This window comes from Lynx rufus, unplaced genomic scaffold, assembly GCF_022079265.1.
Source record: "Lynx rufus isolate CCGP_SWC_20201006 ecotype Redwood Valley unplaced genomic scaffold, mLynRuf1.p SCAF_7, whole genome shotgun sequence".
Lineage (NCBI taxonomy): Eukaryota > Metazoa > Chordata > Mammalia > Carnivora > Felidae > Lynx > Lynx rufus.
This window is the reverse complement of record NW_025814889.1, coordinates 26,850,067-26,867,196: the sequence shown is the minus strand read 5'-3', so window position 1 is coordinate 26,867,196 and position 17,130 is coordinate 26,850,067. Positions and strand designations below refer to the sequence as shown.

General features: G+C 40.9%; 1 protein-coding gene across 1 annotated transcript; it reads right to left on the bottom strand.

The window, feature by feature from the left end:
* Positions 1–1,455: 1,455 nt before the first annotated feature.
* Positions 1,456–16,493, bottom strand: LOC124501086 (lysozyme-like protein 1). Its single transcript, XM_047065046.1, has 4 exons — positions 16,355–16,493; positions 15,705–15,863; positions 2,336–2,414; positions 1,456–1,525 (listed from the first exon to the last, which is right to left on the bottom strand). Exons 1-4 carry the CDS (start codon positions 16,491–16,493, stop codon positions 1,456–1,458), a joined length of 447 nt encoding a protein of 148 aa, XP_046921002.1.
* Between the last annotated feature and the right edge of the window lie 637 nt (positions 16,494–17,130).

Genomic DNA, 17,130 nt, shown 5'->3' with positions numbered 1-17,130 from the left:
ATGCCAGCTTAGGTCATGAACACAGTATTACTGGTGTAATTAAGGTGGTTTGGCTAAGAATTGGGGCAGCAAAGCAAACGGATAACAGGACAATAGCAAAGAACGATGCATATTTATGAACTTCTAGAAGCACAAATTGTTGCCTTCGTGCAGCTAAACGGATTCAACATTTTTTACATTTTCATCAGCCATCTTTCAGAATTTTTTCAATTCTTACGCGGGATCCAAAAGCATTCTCCCCCCTGGTTTGTAATGCCTGTTAAATTGTCACTGAATTATGTTTGTTTAGCACATATGAGATGTTTTTATTCTTTGGGAAAGTAGCAGTTTGGATTTTTTAAAGCCTATGCCTGCAAGTGAAGCCAGTGGCTGTGAAGTGGGCCAGTGGTAAAGCCCAGGCAGTTGGCAACTAGAGAGTGTTTATGGGTCAGCTAGGTGCTATCACAAAACTCATCAGTCTGACCAGTGGGAGCTTTCTTGTAAGTGGGAAACTTATTTACAAATAACGATAGGCATAACCATTTTTTCAACAACCCTTAACTGAGTGCATTCTTGAGGTCAGAGTGCATTCAACTCGAGCTTTCCATGTAAAGTTACAATAACACAGCCCCAACCATCTCTGCCCCGGCAGGACAGAGAACAGACAAGAAAAAACTCGGCAGACCAAAGCTTGCCTGCCATGTGGGCCATCCTTGCCTGGAGCAGAGGGCTTTCTGGGAATAGCTCTTGAGGGTCTGAGCTCCTCAGCTCTGGGTTACATGTAATGAAGCGTCCTTCAGATCATCACCACTTCCTTGACCAAAGTACTAAAATCTAAAGGTCTAAGGCTGGAAGCAATTTTACCATGAGATGTTAGCATAGTTTTGAATTTGATAGATTTCATTTGAATAGGTGTTGGAACAACATGGGGAACTCTCCTAACGTTGGAGATGAGAGCTGCACTTCATCACTTTATTTCCATTGGAGTGTCCATCAGGATTGCCTAGAGGGCAGAGAACATTCTCTCTGGCAGTGGTAAGCTGAGGAAGGACTGTGTGTCTGCTGACCAGAAGAGTGACCTAGTGTTTCAGGACAGAAGTCAGCAAACTATGGTCATTCATCTAGTGTTCTCCGTGACCTGGGAGTATTCTTTGTAAATGAGAAGCTGTTTCAGGGCCACAGGAACCAGTAATCCTTATAACGATGGCAGAATTTCGTTCCTCCTGGAGCCAGAACATTTTGCAGGTGACTTTCCAAATCTTAACCAGGGTGCTTTTATGACATCATTGAGACGGAGTCTGGGTGAGGTAAAGATACTTAAGTGGAAATATTTATTTCCTTAAAATGATAACTTAGTTTTCCCTCTCCAACTTTGAGAAGGGACATCAAGAGGAAGGGGGACAAGGTGATACCAGCATTTTGACATATTACAAATCCTAGAGAGTTGTTGCAGAGCGTCCTGGGTCCGGTTCCGGTTCAGGAGACCTCACATCCCTTTTTCCATTCAGACAGGTCCTTGCCCTCGCAGTGTTTCTTCCAGCCTTGCCTGAGGAGGACAGGGAAGCAGGAAGAACAGAAAGAGGCATGACAGTCCAAATATTCTTAGGTCCAAAACCATAGGTAATTAACCAAAACAACCAGCAGCACCCGGGATTTAGTTTTATTCATTTCTGAGATCCAAGGACTCTGTCCCTGTGCCTTGTGAAGACTTCTCTCTCCTTGATTTTCTCCTAGTCCTTATTAGCCTCAGCAACAGGTAAACAACTTGCATAAGGATGGGTCATTTAAACACCTCTGCCTCTGAAAATTCAGGTTCCCAGGTGGGTGACCTGGTTGGCAATGTTCATAAGACACCCAGCCTCAGAAATTGACAGTGAGCACCAGAAACCATGTCTCTGCACAATCCTAGGGCTGTTTCCAGCTAATGTAGGGTATGGCTGACGTGGTTATTCTTCTCTCGCTGCTTCCTGTTCTCTCTCCCCACAAAATGTTGCTCTAGCTCTCCAAAACTATATCCAAAAGTTGAACAAGCTCAAGCTTTTTCCCTCTGGTGTATTGCCTTCACCAGCAATTCACATTCGAAAATACCTATCGTTCCACTGTTTGGGCCATCTTAATGTGAAAGACAATCACACATCACCATGACTCATAACATCTCTCCTCCCCGTAGAAACCCCTTTCACGGTGTTCATGGTACACCCACACACTCGTGGGGGAGGGTATAGACAAGGTCACATTAAAATCATTGGACCATTCTGCAAAGGGGAGTTTGTCAGTGCCCGCTGCAGCCATGATGAATGGACACACGGTCGGTTTTTTGCCCTGGTCAGTCCAAGTCTCTCAAGGAGACTCTTACCAATAGTTCATCCCTTCTGTCTCTTTAGCAATTTTCTTGGCACAGATAATCGCATCTGTGAGGTCGTCAGTGAGCAAGGCTGTAAAAGAGAGAAGTACAGTATTAGCTGAGACTGTTATTTGAGGAGAGCCCCCAGTCACTATTTTTTGGAACAGGAGGGTAGGAAGAACTCGGAGATGCATTCTTATTTTTGTTGAGCTTCTTCACAAACCAAAGAATTTTTTTTTTTTTTAATTTCTAGAGTAGAATATCTTGACTTTTTGAAGTTTTAGTCCTGAAGGGTTTTTGGAAATGTGTTTAGAGAAGACACAGTAGGTGGCGCCTAGGACTTTGAGCATCTGACTTTTGATTTCAGCTCAGGTCACGATCCCAGGGTCATGGGAATGAACCCCACATCGGGCATCGAGCTCCATGCTCAGATGCTTAAGACTCTCTCTCTCTCTCTCTCTCTCTCTCTCTCTCTCTCTGTCCCTCCCTTTCCCTCATGCACATGCTCTCTCTCTAAAATAATTTTTTAAAATTTTTTTAACGTTTATTTATTTTTGAGACAGAGAGAGACAGAGCATGAGCGGGGCAGGGTCAGAGAGAGGGAGACACAGAATCTGAAACAGGCTCCAGGCTCTAAGCTGTCAGCACAGAGCCCGACGTGGGGCTTGAACTCACGGACCGCGAGATCATGACCTGAGCCAAAGGTGGCCGCCTAACCGACTGAGCCACCCAGGCGCCCCTAAAATTTTTTTTTTTTTAAAAAAGACACAGTAGGAGAATGTTTTCTGTGTCCTGAAGAAACACACAAGTAAGAGGCACAGTAAGTACAAGGTTTTCTCTACTTGGGTTACTTTGACACATGCGATCTCCTTATAGGTAAATATGAACCTTGTCCATTTAACTTTGCAGTTTGTGCATTAAAAGCAAGTTCTACCCAAGGTGTTTATCATAGGCAAATTTTTTATGTCAAATACATTAGTCTTTATTATTTTTTCTATGGCTTTCAGACATAAGGAATCGTTTGATTGCAAATGAAATCATTGGTATCTGCATTCTCTCCTGCTTGTCCAGAAGTGGGCTCAAAATCCTCAATGCAAACATGACAGAAAAAAGCAAAAAGTATAAAGTCTAGCATCACTTCTGTTGAATGGCGGGTTCTTCAGAAGCAAATGCAAAGACGGGTTTGGGATGCCAACACGTATCAGAGATCCACATCTGTGGAAGGAAGAGGGCAGAAGCCGGACTGGGCTGATGGAGATATTCAGTTGTGGTGCAGGCTCACCGAAGTTGGCCAAGTTGTGCCCAAATAGCTAAGTCTTTTTTTTTAAATGTTTATTTACTTATTTTGAGAGACAGTGAGTGTACATGTGCATGCATGCACAGGGAAGGGCAGAGAGAGGAGAGAGAGGATCCCAAGAGCGCTCCTCGCTCTTAGCGTTCCTTACTGAACACAGGGGTCCATCCCGTGAACCATGAGATCACGACCTGAGCCAACTGAGCCACCCAGGTGCCCCCAAATGGCTACATCCTTAGGCCTGTGCATCACTCAGTCCCTGGGTGTGGACTGCTGCAGAGGGGCACAGTGTGAGATTAGACAATCCTCTGCGGTTAAGACAGACCCTAAAGGAGGTACCGGGTAGACGTCTACAAATGCGCAGATGTCGCAGAAGCCAGACATCTTCCCTTCAAGGGGAATCTGGGCTGTCCATCTCCCTGCCCATCACAACCATTGATCGAAGACATAAAATCAGGAGCCATTTGATGGCGTTTTTATTTATCAATTAAGCAAAGATCTTGAAAGAATGGGATAATACTCCGTGTTGACGAGGGTGCGATGAAATAGGCACTCTTCCGTACTTCCTGGTGAGAATATAATGGGTTCAGCTTTTCAGGAAAGCAATTGAACAGCATGTGTCAAGAGCCTTAAAGTGGTCTTATCCTTTCAGCTAGCAATTTCTCTTTCTGGGCCTATCTTAAGGAATTCATTACTACCCGAGACAAAGATTTATTTACAGAGTAGTTTATTGCAGCTTAGTGTGTAAGAGGAAATTGATTTTCAAGCGTAAGAGATCTAATTGCCTCATAATTAGGGATGTTCACATTAATAATAATACCTCCACAGAATGGAATAAGGTGCCATTTAAAATCACGGGTTGACGTGGTTTCATAATAGTGGGAAATGCTCCCAATATGAAGTTCTCAGGATTGTAAAAAGATCCACCTAGAGCTACACCATTCAATTTGGTAGACATTAGCTATATGGGGCTATTTAAATCTAAATGAATTTATACAATCAGAACTTCAGTTCGTCAGGTGCTCTCACTACATTTCAGATGCTTTATAACGTCTTTATTGTGGCTAGTCGTTCTCATATTAGATAGCCCAGAAAACATTTCCGTCGTCACAGAAGGTACGATTGGACAGCACCGGTTTAAAGAGAAAATAAAAAGATAGTCATAGCCACCAGTATTTGAAGGTTTAGCTCCAAATTGTGGCATCACCAATGCTTTAAATCTTCCCTGCATGTTTCTAATTTTTTTACGGTAGAAATGCATTATTTTTATTTTCAGAAAAATATAACAAAAAAGAATCATATTGCGGTCAAATGGATCGCTAAGACACAAAATTATTTTGTAAACTCAGTTGAAAATGGTGTTTTTCTTGAGTATGCCAACTTAGTTGCTAATTAAGTTGCTTTCTCAGATAAGCTAAACCAGAAGATACGGGTAGTGATAGATTGCTTTTAAGCAAATTCATCCAAATGTGGTGGTTTTTAAATTTAAAACAAAATTCTGCTAAACAAGAGAAAATTAATGGAAAATATGAGCTATAAGTGATGACAAATTGGGACAATATATTCAAATTCATCCTTTGATACACAGTGAAAAATAAAGCTTCGTTAGCTTATATGCACCTTGTTTCTAGAGAGATGAATAGTTAGAATAGCAATTACTGTTACTAACACCTGCCTTTATGGAAAAAATACTCTGGTCAGGCTCATGTTAAGTCCCTTCATGTATTATATCTGTTAGGACTTGGAACAACCATGTGGATGAGTACTATTATTAGCCCATTAAACTGAGGTCTACACCCAGTAAATGAGTCTGCATTCAAACCTAGGGCTTAAATTCTGTTGTCTCCACTGCTTCCTTCCAACATGGCCACTTAAGCAAAGATTTCTGCTTATAAGACTATATGCTAATGAAGTTGATAATAAAAATATAAATACTTTATTAATTTTTCAAGTAATTATTTATTAGGAGATTATCCAAACTTAAATTCTTGGTATCTGATACACATTCCAATTACATAGAAACACTTTATTTTGTGTGCGTAATTATTTTTTTAATGTTTATTTATTGAAAGAGAGAGAAAGAGAGCACGTGTGTATGTGTGTATGCATGCATGAGTTGGGGAAGAGCAGAGAGAGAGAGAGAGAGAGAGAGAGAGAGAGAGAGAATCCCAGGCAGGGTCCATGCTATCAGCACAGAGACCAACTCAGAACTCTATCCCATGAACCTAGAGATCATGACCTGAGCCGAAATCAAGAGTCGGATGCTTAAATGACTGAGCCACCCAGGTGCCCCTGTGTGTATAAATTCTTGATAAGTGCTGAGATATTGTGGGGTTTGTATTAGGAAGTGGTTGGAGACTGTTTCCTAAGAGAAGTGGGTTCAGTGGGGCCTCAAAGGGTGGGAAGGACATAAATTATACATAGTGGGCAAGAAGTAGAGAGTATTCTATTATGCCAGGACTGGAACACGCCGGAAGACAGGACTGGAACACAAAGTGGAAGGCTTGTGTTTGGGGTAAAGCAGTTTGCTTGGCTGGAGATGCTGTGTAGCCATTGGCAGCCATTGGTAGCTCCAGTCACTGGCTGGAGATTAGCTGCTGGAGAACCATGTGGTGGAGACCTTGTAAAGTTTGTCAGTCTCCCATTTTGCGATAGCTTTATGTTGCCTAAGTGAGATGTTTTCAAAGTGCTAGTTGGACGTGACTTTGAATTTGCTCAGGAAAATTTGTTGAGGAAGACGGGGGCTGGGAAACACGAACTTGATGTGCTGAGATGCAAAGACACAAGGAAACCACCACAGAGGGGCAGCAGAGGGGCAGAAATGAGTCAAGAGAGCAAGTGTTTACAAGGATCCACGCCAAGAATTGCTTCTGCTCAATTTACTTTAAATAGACAAGTCTGTCCAGTCAAAGGGTTCTGTTGAACAGCAAAGCATTATTCAGCTGAATAGTTTATTCTCCCACATCCAACAACAGAAAATGGCAACAATCTACAAAAAAGAATAACTTATTTTCAGGTAAGTTGGTTCTGCTATAAAGTCTGTCTGTCTCTCCCCAGCATCCTTCTGCCTTCCAACTAAAATATCGCTACCATGCCTACAATTTAAATCTCCTTCCCCTCTCTGAAGTGACAAAGGCCAACTCAGATACCAGGCTGATGAGAAATAGAGATTAATATAGGTAGACGAGACTAGATACGAGAGACAAAAATCACCTTCCCCCCCCCCCCGCCTTAAACATCTCTCATTTTAAAGAGGTCTGTGCTATTAGAGGAAAATAAAGATTGATATTTTATTATCATGTGTGTGCATACACATATATATGCTTATATTTATACATACATATATATACAAATATTCTGTCTAAATAGTTTGGGGAAGGTAGGCAGGAATTCTGGAAACACAATTTGGTATGGGTGTGAGGAGATGGTATAGCTTTGGAAGATGGGCAGGAGGTACATATGAACCATACATTTATGAAATGTAATGTTTCTTGTAAAGATACCCCAATGCTAACTTGTTTCCCAGTTCCCATGACAAATGTCCCTACTTCTGTAATACGCGGGACAGAATAACATCGTCCATAATTAAAGCTTCTCTGGCCTGAGGCTGAGGGAAGCCAGTTACTAAGGGGTGATTAGGATATAAAACCAACATCCTGTTTTCTATTTTAAAGCTGTCTCTGAAAATCCCATGCTCTTTATGATGAGAAAGCAGATAGGAGAGTTCCTTCACCTCTCACCATGAACAGTCCAACATTTTCATTTCCTAGAATTCAAGATTGCCTTGCAGATATATGTTTGCCCCAGACTTCCTTATTTCAAAGTAAATTGAACAATATTAAATTAGTCAACTGCAAGTAAAGTGAAGCCAGGTCGTGACGGAGTCACAGATTTTCTCCCCCACTGTAAACAGCTAGAAAACTAGACAAATACATGAAAACATTATTTTCAGACATTAGACGGCAAGCAATGCAGGATCGTGATCCTTGAAAGATAGAAACCAAATGAGGAGAGTCTTAGGATTGCCGTGAGTTTCTGCCCAGAGGCACTGTTCAAGCAAGAAAGGTAAAACCCAGGCAGGAGATGGCAGTTTAAGTGGAGGAGACAGAGATAAGAGGCCAAGGCAAGTGGAATTTGTGGAGAAGAGAATCTGAGAGGAAGGGGCCACCCAGAAGGAGAACACCAGAAATCTGCATAGGGATTCCGCTGAGTTTTTGACCGAAAGCTTAACTGGGTTCGCAAGGGGTAAAACTCCATGAAGCTAGTTAGAAAACGATTACCAGGGACCTGTACAATTACAGAGCTCACACAGGGCTGGGAGACATTTGTTTTCTGAGTAGTCAGAGGGAAGAGAGCTTGGTGAACCCCTGGACATTCAAAAGACACTAGAAAAGCTATGCCTTCGTAGTTGGGTTAAATTAGCCTTACCATAAATACTACTAGCGAACTTCCCTACCACAATTTAAAAGCAAGTATTGACAGGGTCAAGCCGATCAGAATTAATGACTTGCCAAGATGAAATCCAATAGTCCTTAAAGGACCTTGACAACATAATTGAGACACTTAAAAATGTAATACATACTATGTTTAGTATCCAACAAAATGTTATTATGTGTGCAAAGAGGTATAAGAATGTGACCCATAACCATGGGAAAGAGCAGTTAAGACCCAGAAATGGCACAGTTTATTGAATTACCAGGCAAGAAATGTAAAATAATTTATAAATATGCTTATTGATATCAAGGACTTAAACAAAAACATGAATAAAATGAGGGAAATGAAATACATAAACCGATCACCCAGCACTGAAAATACACAATATCGGAAATGAAAAATTCAATTAATGAATTTAATAGATTAGGCACTTCAGAAAAAAGACCAGAGAATGTGAAGATATAGCAATGGAAACTATTGAAAAAAACACAGAAAGGGGAAAAGACAGAAAAAAAGGAAGAGTGTTGGTGACCTATGGGACAGTATCAAGTGATCTAACGCATGTGTCATTAGAATTTTCAAAGGAGAAAAGATGAAAATTATAAACCCAGGGATCCAAAATGTTAATGAATATCAAGTAAGATAAACATAAGAGAACAGACTTCGTGATCACATTGCTGAAAATTGGACATTATAAAGAAACCTTAAATGCAGGTAGAGAAAAAAAAGAGACATTACACCCTGGGAATGCAAATCAGAAGATCACCAGTTTCTCAAAAAAAAACAAAATGAGCCAGAAGACGAAAGGGTATCTTTAACACATTTAGAGAAAAACAGCCTCCAGCTTAGAATTTTATATAGAGAGCAAATAGCCCTCAAAGAAAAAAATGAAATATAGACATTTTCAGGCAGATAAAAGCTGAGAAAATGCTTTTCAGTAGACCTCCACTCCAAAAAAAAATACTGAAGGATATTCTTTAGGCTGGAGGAAAATGATATCGCTTAACTGCCTACCCAAATGAATTCCACTAAAGGAGTGAGGAGAGTTGGAGATGGTAAATGTGTGGCAAATATAAAGAGACCCTTTTCCTCAGTTAAAAAATTTACTTAAAAGATAATTGCTTCAGGCAAAAATGCATGAGGTGTATATAACACGTTGAAGTAAGGTGCAGGGCAACACAGCATAAAGGATGGGATGGGGAAATAAGTATATAGTTATAAGACTCGTGTATTATACATGAGTATAATGTTATTTGAAGGTAGAATGTGAGAAGATGATGCATGTTGTAAACCCTAGAGTAACCGCTGTAAATAAGACAGAAGTGCAGCTAACAAGCCAATGGAGGAAAGAGAGTACTGAAAAATATCCAATAATCCAAAAGAAGGCAGAAAAAAACACACCCCAACTAGATGGCACTAAGAGAAAACAAACAAAAAAACCCAAGACAGTGGATTTTAAAGTAACCGTGTAAGTAATCACATTGGATATAAATGATCTAACGTCCAGCAAACTGGCCCACAGGCCTATGCTCTGTTTTTGTAAATAAAGTTTTATGGGAACACAGCCACGCTTACTCATTCGCATCTTGTCTATGACTGCTTTTGCGTTACACGGAGAGTCGAAAGTTCCAACCGAGACTGTATACAACACTAAAAAATTTACTATCTGGCCCTTTAAAAAAACAATTTGCTGGCACTATCGACAATAGCCCAAGTATGGAAACAGCCCAGATGTCCATCGACTGATGAATGGATAAAGAAGATGTGGAAAAGAAGGGAATATTACTCAGTGATCAAAAAGAATGAAATCCTGCCATTTGCGACAGTGTGGATGGAACCAGGGTGTGTTATGCCAAGCGAAATAAGTCAGTCAGAGAAAGACAAATATCATATGATTTCACTCACGGGTGGAATTCAAGAAACAAAACAGATGAACAAAGGGGAAAGGAAGTAAAAATAAGATATAAACAAAGAGGGAGACAAACCATAAGAGACTCTTAAATACAGAGAACAAACTGAGGGTTGCTGGTGGGGTGTTGGGTGAGGGGATGGGCTAAATGGGCAATGGGTGTTAAGGAGGGCACTTGTTGGGATGAGCGCTGGGTGTTATATGTAAGTGATGAATCACTAAATTCTGTTCCTGAAATCATTATTATACTACATGTTAACTTGGATTTAAATGTTTAGAATGTTAAATGTTTAAAATGTTAAAAAAATAAACCACAATGAAATATAAGAAATAAAGAAAGAGAGAGAGAGAGAGAGAGAGAGAGAGAGAGAGAAAGAAAGAAAGAAAGAAAGAAAGAAAGAAAGAAAGAAAGAATAGAGTTTGCTGACCTCTGGTCTAAAAATTCTTTTTTTTTGTTGTTAAAATTTTTTTAATATTTTATTCATTTTTCACAGAAAGAGAGAAGGAGAGGGGGAAGGGCAGAGAGAGAGGGAGACACAGAATCTGAAGCAGACTCCAGGCTCTGAGCTGACAGCCCAGAACCCGATGTGGGGCTTGAACTCACAAACTGTGAGATCATGACCTGAGCCGAAGTTGGACACTTAACCGAATGAAACACCCAGGCGCCCCCCTGGTCTAAAAATTCTTGGGGCGCCTGGGTGGCGCAGTCGGTTAAGCGTCCGACTTCAGCCAGGTCACGATCTCGCGGTCTGTGAGTTCGAGCCCCGCGTCGGGCTCTGGGCTGACGGCTCGGAGCCTGGAGCCTGTTTCCGATTCTGTGTCTCCCTCTCTCTCTGCCCCTCCCCCGTTCATGCTCTGTCTCTCTCTGTCCCAAAAATAAATAAACGTTGAAAAAAAAAATTCTTAACAAAAAGCAGAAACTGTTGGACCAGATATAAAAGCAACACCTAACTATGTGCGGTCTGTAAGAAATTCACAGTAAATATAAAGATGTAGATAAGTGAAAAGTAAAAAAATGGTGGGGAGCCTCGGTGGCTCAGTTGGTTGAATGTCTGACTTTCAGCTCAGGTCATGATCTCTCTGTTTGTGAGTTTGAGCCCCGCATCGGGCACTGTGCTGACAGCTCAGAGCCTGGAGCCTGCTTCAGATTCTGTGTCTTCCTCTCTCTCTGCCCTCCCCCGCTTGTGCTCTGTCTCTCTCTCTCTCTCTCTCTCTCTTTCTCAAAATTAAATAAACATTAAAAAAATTTTTTAAGTAACAGAATGGAAAGAAATATTGTGCAAAGAAACCTGAATCACTATAGTACTATCAGGTAAAGTAGATTTGGGGATAAGAAATATTATCAGAGTTAAGGAGGGTCATTGGCACTAATGATAAAAGGGTCAACTAATTAGGAAGATTTAACAGTCCTCAATATGTATGTATCTAATAACAGAGCTTCAAAAATGGGCAAATCTGAAAGAAGGAATATGTAAATTGTAATTTTATAGTTGGAGATTTCAATACATCTTTCTCATTACTTGATAGAATAAGTAAGAAAATAAGTATATAATATACTTATAGATAATTATAAAATATACATATAGTATAGATGCTTATTATATATATATGTATATATATATATATATATATATATATATATATATATAGTGTAGAATATCCACCTAGCAACTGTAGGATACACATAATTTTTTCAAATGCACATTTGCCCTAATTATATGCTGTATGGTGACCATAGATCTATATCACAAATAAGGTTCAAATCATTTTGAAGGTTTGAAACCATATAGACTACTGCAATAGAATCATTTTAGAAATCAAGTGTAAAAATTCATCCTGGGATCATCCCTTATAATCATCTTGGGCCTTCCCTTTGGCTCTCTCCTTTATTGAAATGTCTTGTTTTGTGGATCTGTGTCTTCCTATTTCTTGGTTTACCTTGTCCTTTTGGTGGAACACCTTTTCTGTGCACTAAGAGACTGATCTACATGGATGACCTCAGTAGACACCCCCCCTCCGCCCGCCCCTCCTCTGACTTCAGAGTTGAACGGTGAACACCAGCAGGAGATTGCAAGGGAAAAGGACAGTGAAGTTGGGATGTATACGTTTCCTCAGGTTTTTTTTCTGTCCAGTCACCAAGAACAAACTGTCCATTGATGGAAGGTCACAGCTCCTACAAGGTAGCCTTCGCCATACGGACCCTGTACCTGGGTGTGGGTCACGGCTCTCTCTCCATTTCCCCTTGGGCCAGGAGTCAGTAATGGTTTGCTGTTTCAAATCCCTTACTTCAATACCTCTGGGGTTTCCCTGCAATCTGACTGCACTTTTGTAAGTAGCTCCCTTTTAAAAGTTCCTGAATTACTTAGTTTGAATTGGTTATGTTTTACCAAGTCGGGATTCTTTCTGTAGGAAAGACAACTTGTTTGTCTCAAAATCTATTCATTCTATACTCATAATGTATTGAGGATTCGGCTAGTGTGGAAATTTAGATTGGAAATAGCTTTTCTTCAAGATTTTAAAGACAGGACTCTATTTTCGTCTAGCTTCCCAGCGTTGATATTGAGAAGTCTGATGCCATTCTGATGCTTGATCTTCTGTAGGGAACATGTTTCTCTCTCTCTTTGAAGACGATAGTGTATTCTAATACTCTCCGGTTTTCTGAAATTTCATGAGGCTGTGCCTTAATGTGAATCTATGTTAATTGACTGTGCTCGTCCCGTGATGAACCTTATAAATTGGAGATGCGTGCCTTTCTGTCCTGGAAATATTTTTGAAAGATGTCACTCTATCTACTGTTTCCCTTCTTATCCTGCTGAAACTTGTATTACTCAGATCCATTTATTTTTCTTATCCTTACTTCCCCTATTTTCCATCTGTCTCTTTCTTCTTCATTCTGCTTTTAGAGAGAGTTCCTTAATCTTATCTTCCAACTTATCTATGGAGGTTTTCATGTCTGCGATCATATTTTAAATTTCCAGGGGCTCTTGTTCTCTAAATGTTTCTTCTGTTTTTATAAAAGAAAGCATCCTTTTCTTGTTTCATTGATATGACTGACATGTTTATATGAAAATATTAATGACAGTTTCCTTTTTCATTTGAAATTTTCATGTCTCTGTATCATCTCTGCTTTCAACAAGTTACTTTTATCTGATTTTGGTTTTTTTCCGTTTTGTTTTTGTTTTGTTTTACTTTGTCTCATTCTTTCACGTCAATGACGCTTCAGTGATGTCTGGTGATCTTCGGTTATGTGCACTTATTTAAGAAAGAGAGACTAAAAAGCTGATTAGGAATTCTGTACACAGACACTGAGATTTTCAACTATGTATCTCACTATAGGGAATTCTGGCTAGTTTTGTTCATGGAGAGGTCCCACTCAGAATCTTCAGTTATTTCCTTTTCATCTGTCTGAATCCCCCAGAACAGAATCTTCTCTTCTGGCTTCCATCATTCTGAGATCTAACTGGAGGAAAGTGACTGGGACTATGGAAACTTCAACTCAATCTCCCATGTCTTCAGTATGGAGCTCTCCCATTCACAGGGTGTTGAGCTCCCTCAGCTGAGGGACTTTTTACTTGCTCTCTCCAGAAGGGAAAGCTCCAGTATTCTGCCAGGATTGGGGAGGAGCAGTCAGTAGCTAAATAGAGTCAGGAAGGGAATCTGATGGTCTAGCTGCTCCTTAATTGGACTTCCAATCGATCCTCCTATTCTCTACCTACCTTCACTCGAGTTTCCGGAATTAGCTGATTCTGCTGATTTCTGAGCCCTTTTAGGATTCTGTGGTTGCTTCTTGGCTTTTCCCACTGTCAGTTTAGGACTCAAATTTCTCTAATTACTAAATTAGCCAGCCCTTGTCCTCCTGCTTTTCAACTTCTAAAAATGTGCATGTCCGTGGGTTCTACTCCTGAAACCAATACTGCATGGTATGCTAACTAACTTGAATTTAAAGAAATAAATTTTTAAAAACGTACATGTCTAGTTGCTGGGTTTAACTGGAAGACTCCATTGGCAAGCTCTTGGGGATGCTAATGAAATTGACCGTGGATGGGGAGGGGTTTAAAATTCACACCTGTAGGAAGGTGAAGATACTGAATGTTTTAGTCCAGAAGGTAAGGAATTAAAGACAAGAAATATCGACTAGTCATTTTCAAGCATTTAAATCAGTTTCTATGTATAAGGCTGAACAAATTCATTTTAATAAATCCAGAAGAAAAACTAGAATTAATGGAAGAAAGCTTTAAGGAGGTAGATTTTGGCTCATAAAAAGAATGTTCTAAATTAAGAGTTGATCGACAATTGTGTGCTCTGCCTCAGGAGTTAGTGAGCATTCTGTTTTAATGTAGGTGTAGGGACAATTTACTAGAAAATTAACGCATTGTTCAATCTTTCATACATTCAGACATATGTACTGATTACATAGTAGTGTCAAAAGGAAACTAAAAGTTTATTTTTTGCTTCTAAGGAGTTCGCCACAGAATATCTTATAACTCCGTGTCTTCATCCTTGCTTCTCATTCCTTCCATTCATTTATTTAACGAATATCTATTGAACCCTGAAACTATGGCCAGGTACCACTCTGGGCAATGAGGATACCTCAGTGAACAAAACAGATGAACCCCTGCCTTCGCGTTGTAGAGTGGAGATGATTGGTTGAGTATCTCTTGCATGTTATTCTCCATGACTCCCAGCCATGACCATCATTCAGATCTTTCTCTCCCCTCCACACTTGCAGTGGCACTTAAACGGTCTCTTCTTCAACCTATCTCACACCCTGTTTGCAGATTAATCCTTCTGGAGCAGTGCTCAGGCAACTGGCCTCTGTTGATTTCCGATTGCAGGCAGAGATCAGTACGCATGTCTCAGCCTCGCCTCCAAGGCCCTTCACAGCCAGGTGGTAATCAACCTTTCCAACCCCATGTCCTGTTATTTGTCTTTATGTTCCCTTTGTTCTAGATAATACAAATGTTTCACTGCTCTCTGTGCATGCACCGAACCTCCCCACATGCACTTTTTAGCTTTCATTGTTCCCTTAAACTGAAATGATTCATCTCTGAATGTCCAAATCTTACTTACCTTATCTTCCAAGTCTTAGATCAAATATCATTGTGTCTACAAAACTTTCCATGACTTTATCCATAACGTCTTTGTCCTCTGCAGTCCACCATACTCAGCCAACACCTGGTTATAGTCATTTAATGTCATAAAGTATATGACATGTCCTAATACCAGGTTTCATGTCTGATGCTTTCTGCCAGCCTCAACTCGGTGCACATGTATATTTTTTAAACAATTGAAGTAGCACCTTCGGAGTGAATTCTAGCTTAATTTCCACTGTTTAAGAAATTTAAAGTGTATTTAGTGGTCTCATTCTGTACAAATAAGCATAAATGCATACTTCGAGCAAATTGCTTATGGAAAGCAGTTGGCAAACAACTCTCTCCTTCCTGTTGAAGATATTTCATGTCCATATGCGTGAAAGGATAGTAAGGTCACCTGTCCACCCCTCTGTTGTTATGGTGGCTTCATGAAAACCATCCTAGAAGGAATAAGTCCTCGTTGGGCAAGCAGGCCACAGAACTCTGAGTGTCACCCAGGGGGGCCGTTCCATAATTTGTTGGCATGGTATAGACCTACTTGCACATCTGAACTCGAAATCTCTGCTAAAACAGAAAGCGGGTGGATGTTCCATGATCAGCTTTCCTGCCTTTATCCCCCAGGACGTTATTTTTGGAAAAGCAAAACCGTACCTGAGCAGGCGACGTGACAGCGGTTCTTCTCCTGTAGCTTAGCATGTCTGCACCACGTGAAGCTGTTTATCTGGAAAATGCCATAGTCAGTGCTTCCATCCTCCAGCTGGGTCTGCGCCGTCGTATTGTAGTGGCTCTCATAGTATGCCATGCAGATCCCTAGAGGAGGAAAAAGCCAGAAACGCCAGTAAATGTATGTTTTCCCCTCCAACCCTGCTCTTAGAGGAGAGTTCTTTATACATGTTATAATAATGCTGTGGTCCCAACCTAGCTTGGGGAAGGACAGGGCAGGTAGTATACCCACGGAGCACACCCTAAGCCACATACCTTGTCGGTGGCTACACCTGGACTAGATGGGAACTCAGGTCCTCCCCCTACTGCGCCAGCAAGGGTGGCATTGTTTTCTCCTTCCCTGACTGATGGACTCCAAGGGTGAGGACAGGAGGGGCAGGGAGGAGGACAGGAGCCCCAGAGAGCAGCGGTTGAGAAGAACATGTGGACAGCCAGCAGGCGTCCCTGGTGGGGCAGACCGTGGAAGAGCTGGGGACAAGCCAAGGCTGGAGGTGTGGGGAGAATTTGATATCTCGGGCAGTGGGGGGTGGGGGGGGGAGATCAAAAGTAGAAAAAGAACAGGAAGGAAGAAATCTCACAGTTTCCAAGGCTAAAGCCCTGGTAATTGTCCAGGCCAGCCCTTGAAAATATTTTTGCCAGTTTACAGCGAGTGTAGACTTTGGACTCAGTGACGGTGACCAGGCAGCCAATCAGGGCCAAGATGCTGGCAGCCTTCATCCCCAGGTCTGTTGTAGGCAGAACCTGTCAAAGACAGGAGACCGTGTCAAAAAAATCTTGCTCTGTCCTGAGTCCTGAGATAAGTCTGTTGCCATTGAGATCTTCAAATCTGCCACAGTTGTGGATGGTTCTGCCTAGAATTTTCCTGGTACTTTTATTTTTATTTTACTTTATTTTATTTTAATTATTAAATTGAAAAAAATTTTTGAGTATAATTGACATACAGTGTTACGTTAGTTTCGGCCGTACAACATGGTAATTTGACATGTTTATACATTACATTATGCTCATCACAAGTGTCACCATACAACGCTCTGGCAATATCATTGACTATATTCCCTATGCTGTGTCTTTTATTCCTGTGACTTATTCATCCCATAAATGGAAGCCTGTGTCTCCCATCCCCTTCACCCATTTTGCCCAGCACCCCCCCACACCCCCCAATTTCTGTTTCTTTTGATCTTTCAGAGCAGCATGGGGAAAAAACAAAGTACAGGAGTAAACAGAACAAGGAAGGAATGAGTACAGGCTCTTTCCTTAATACTTTTCTTCATGGTCACTTTCAAGTAAATGCTATGTTTCTGGGATCAGACCAGCAAAGAAATGAGCCCTTCTTTGTTGAGGCTCAGTTAGAAAC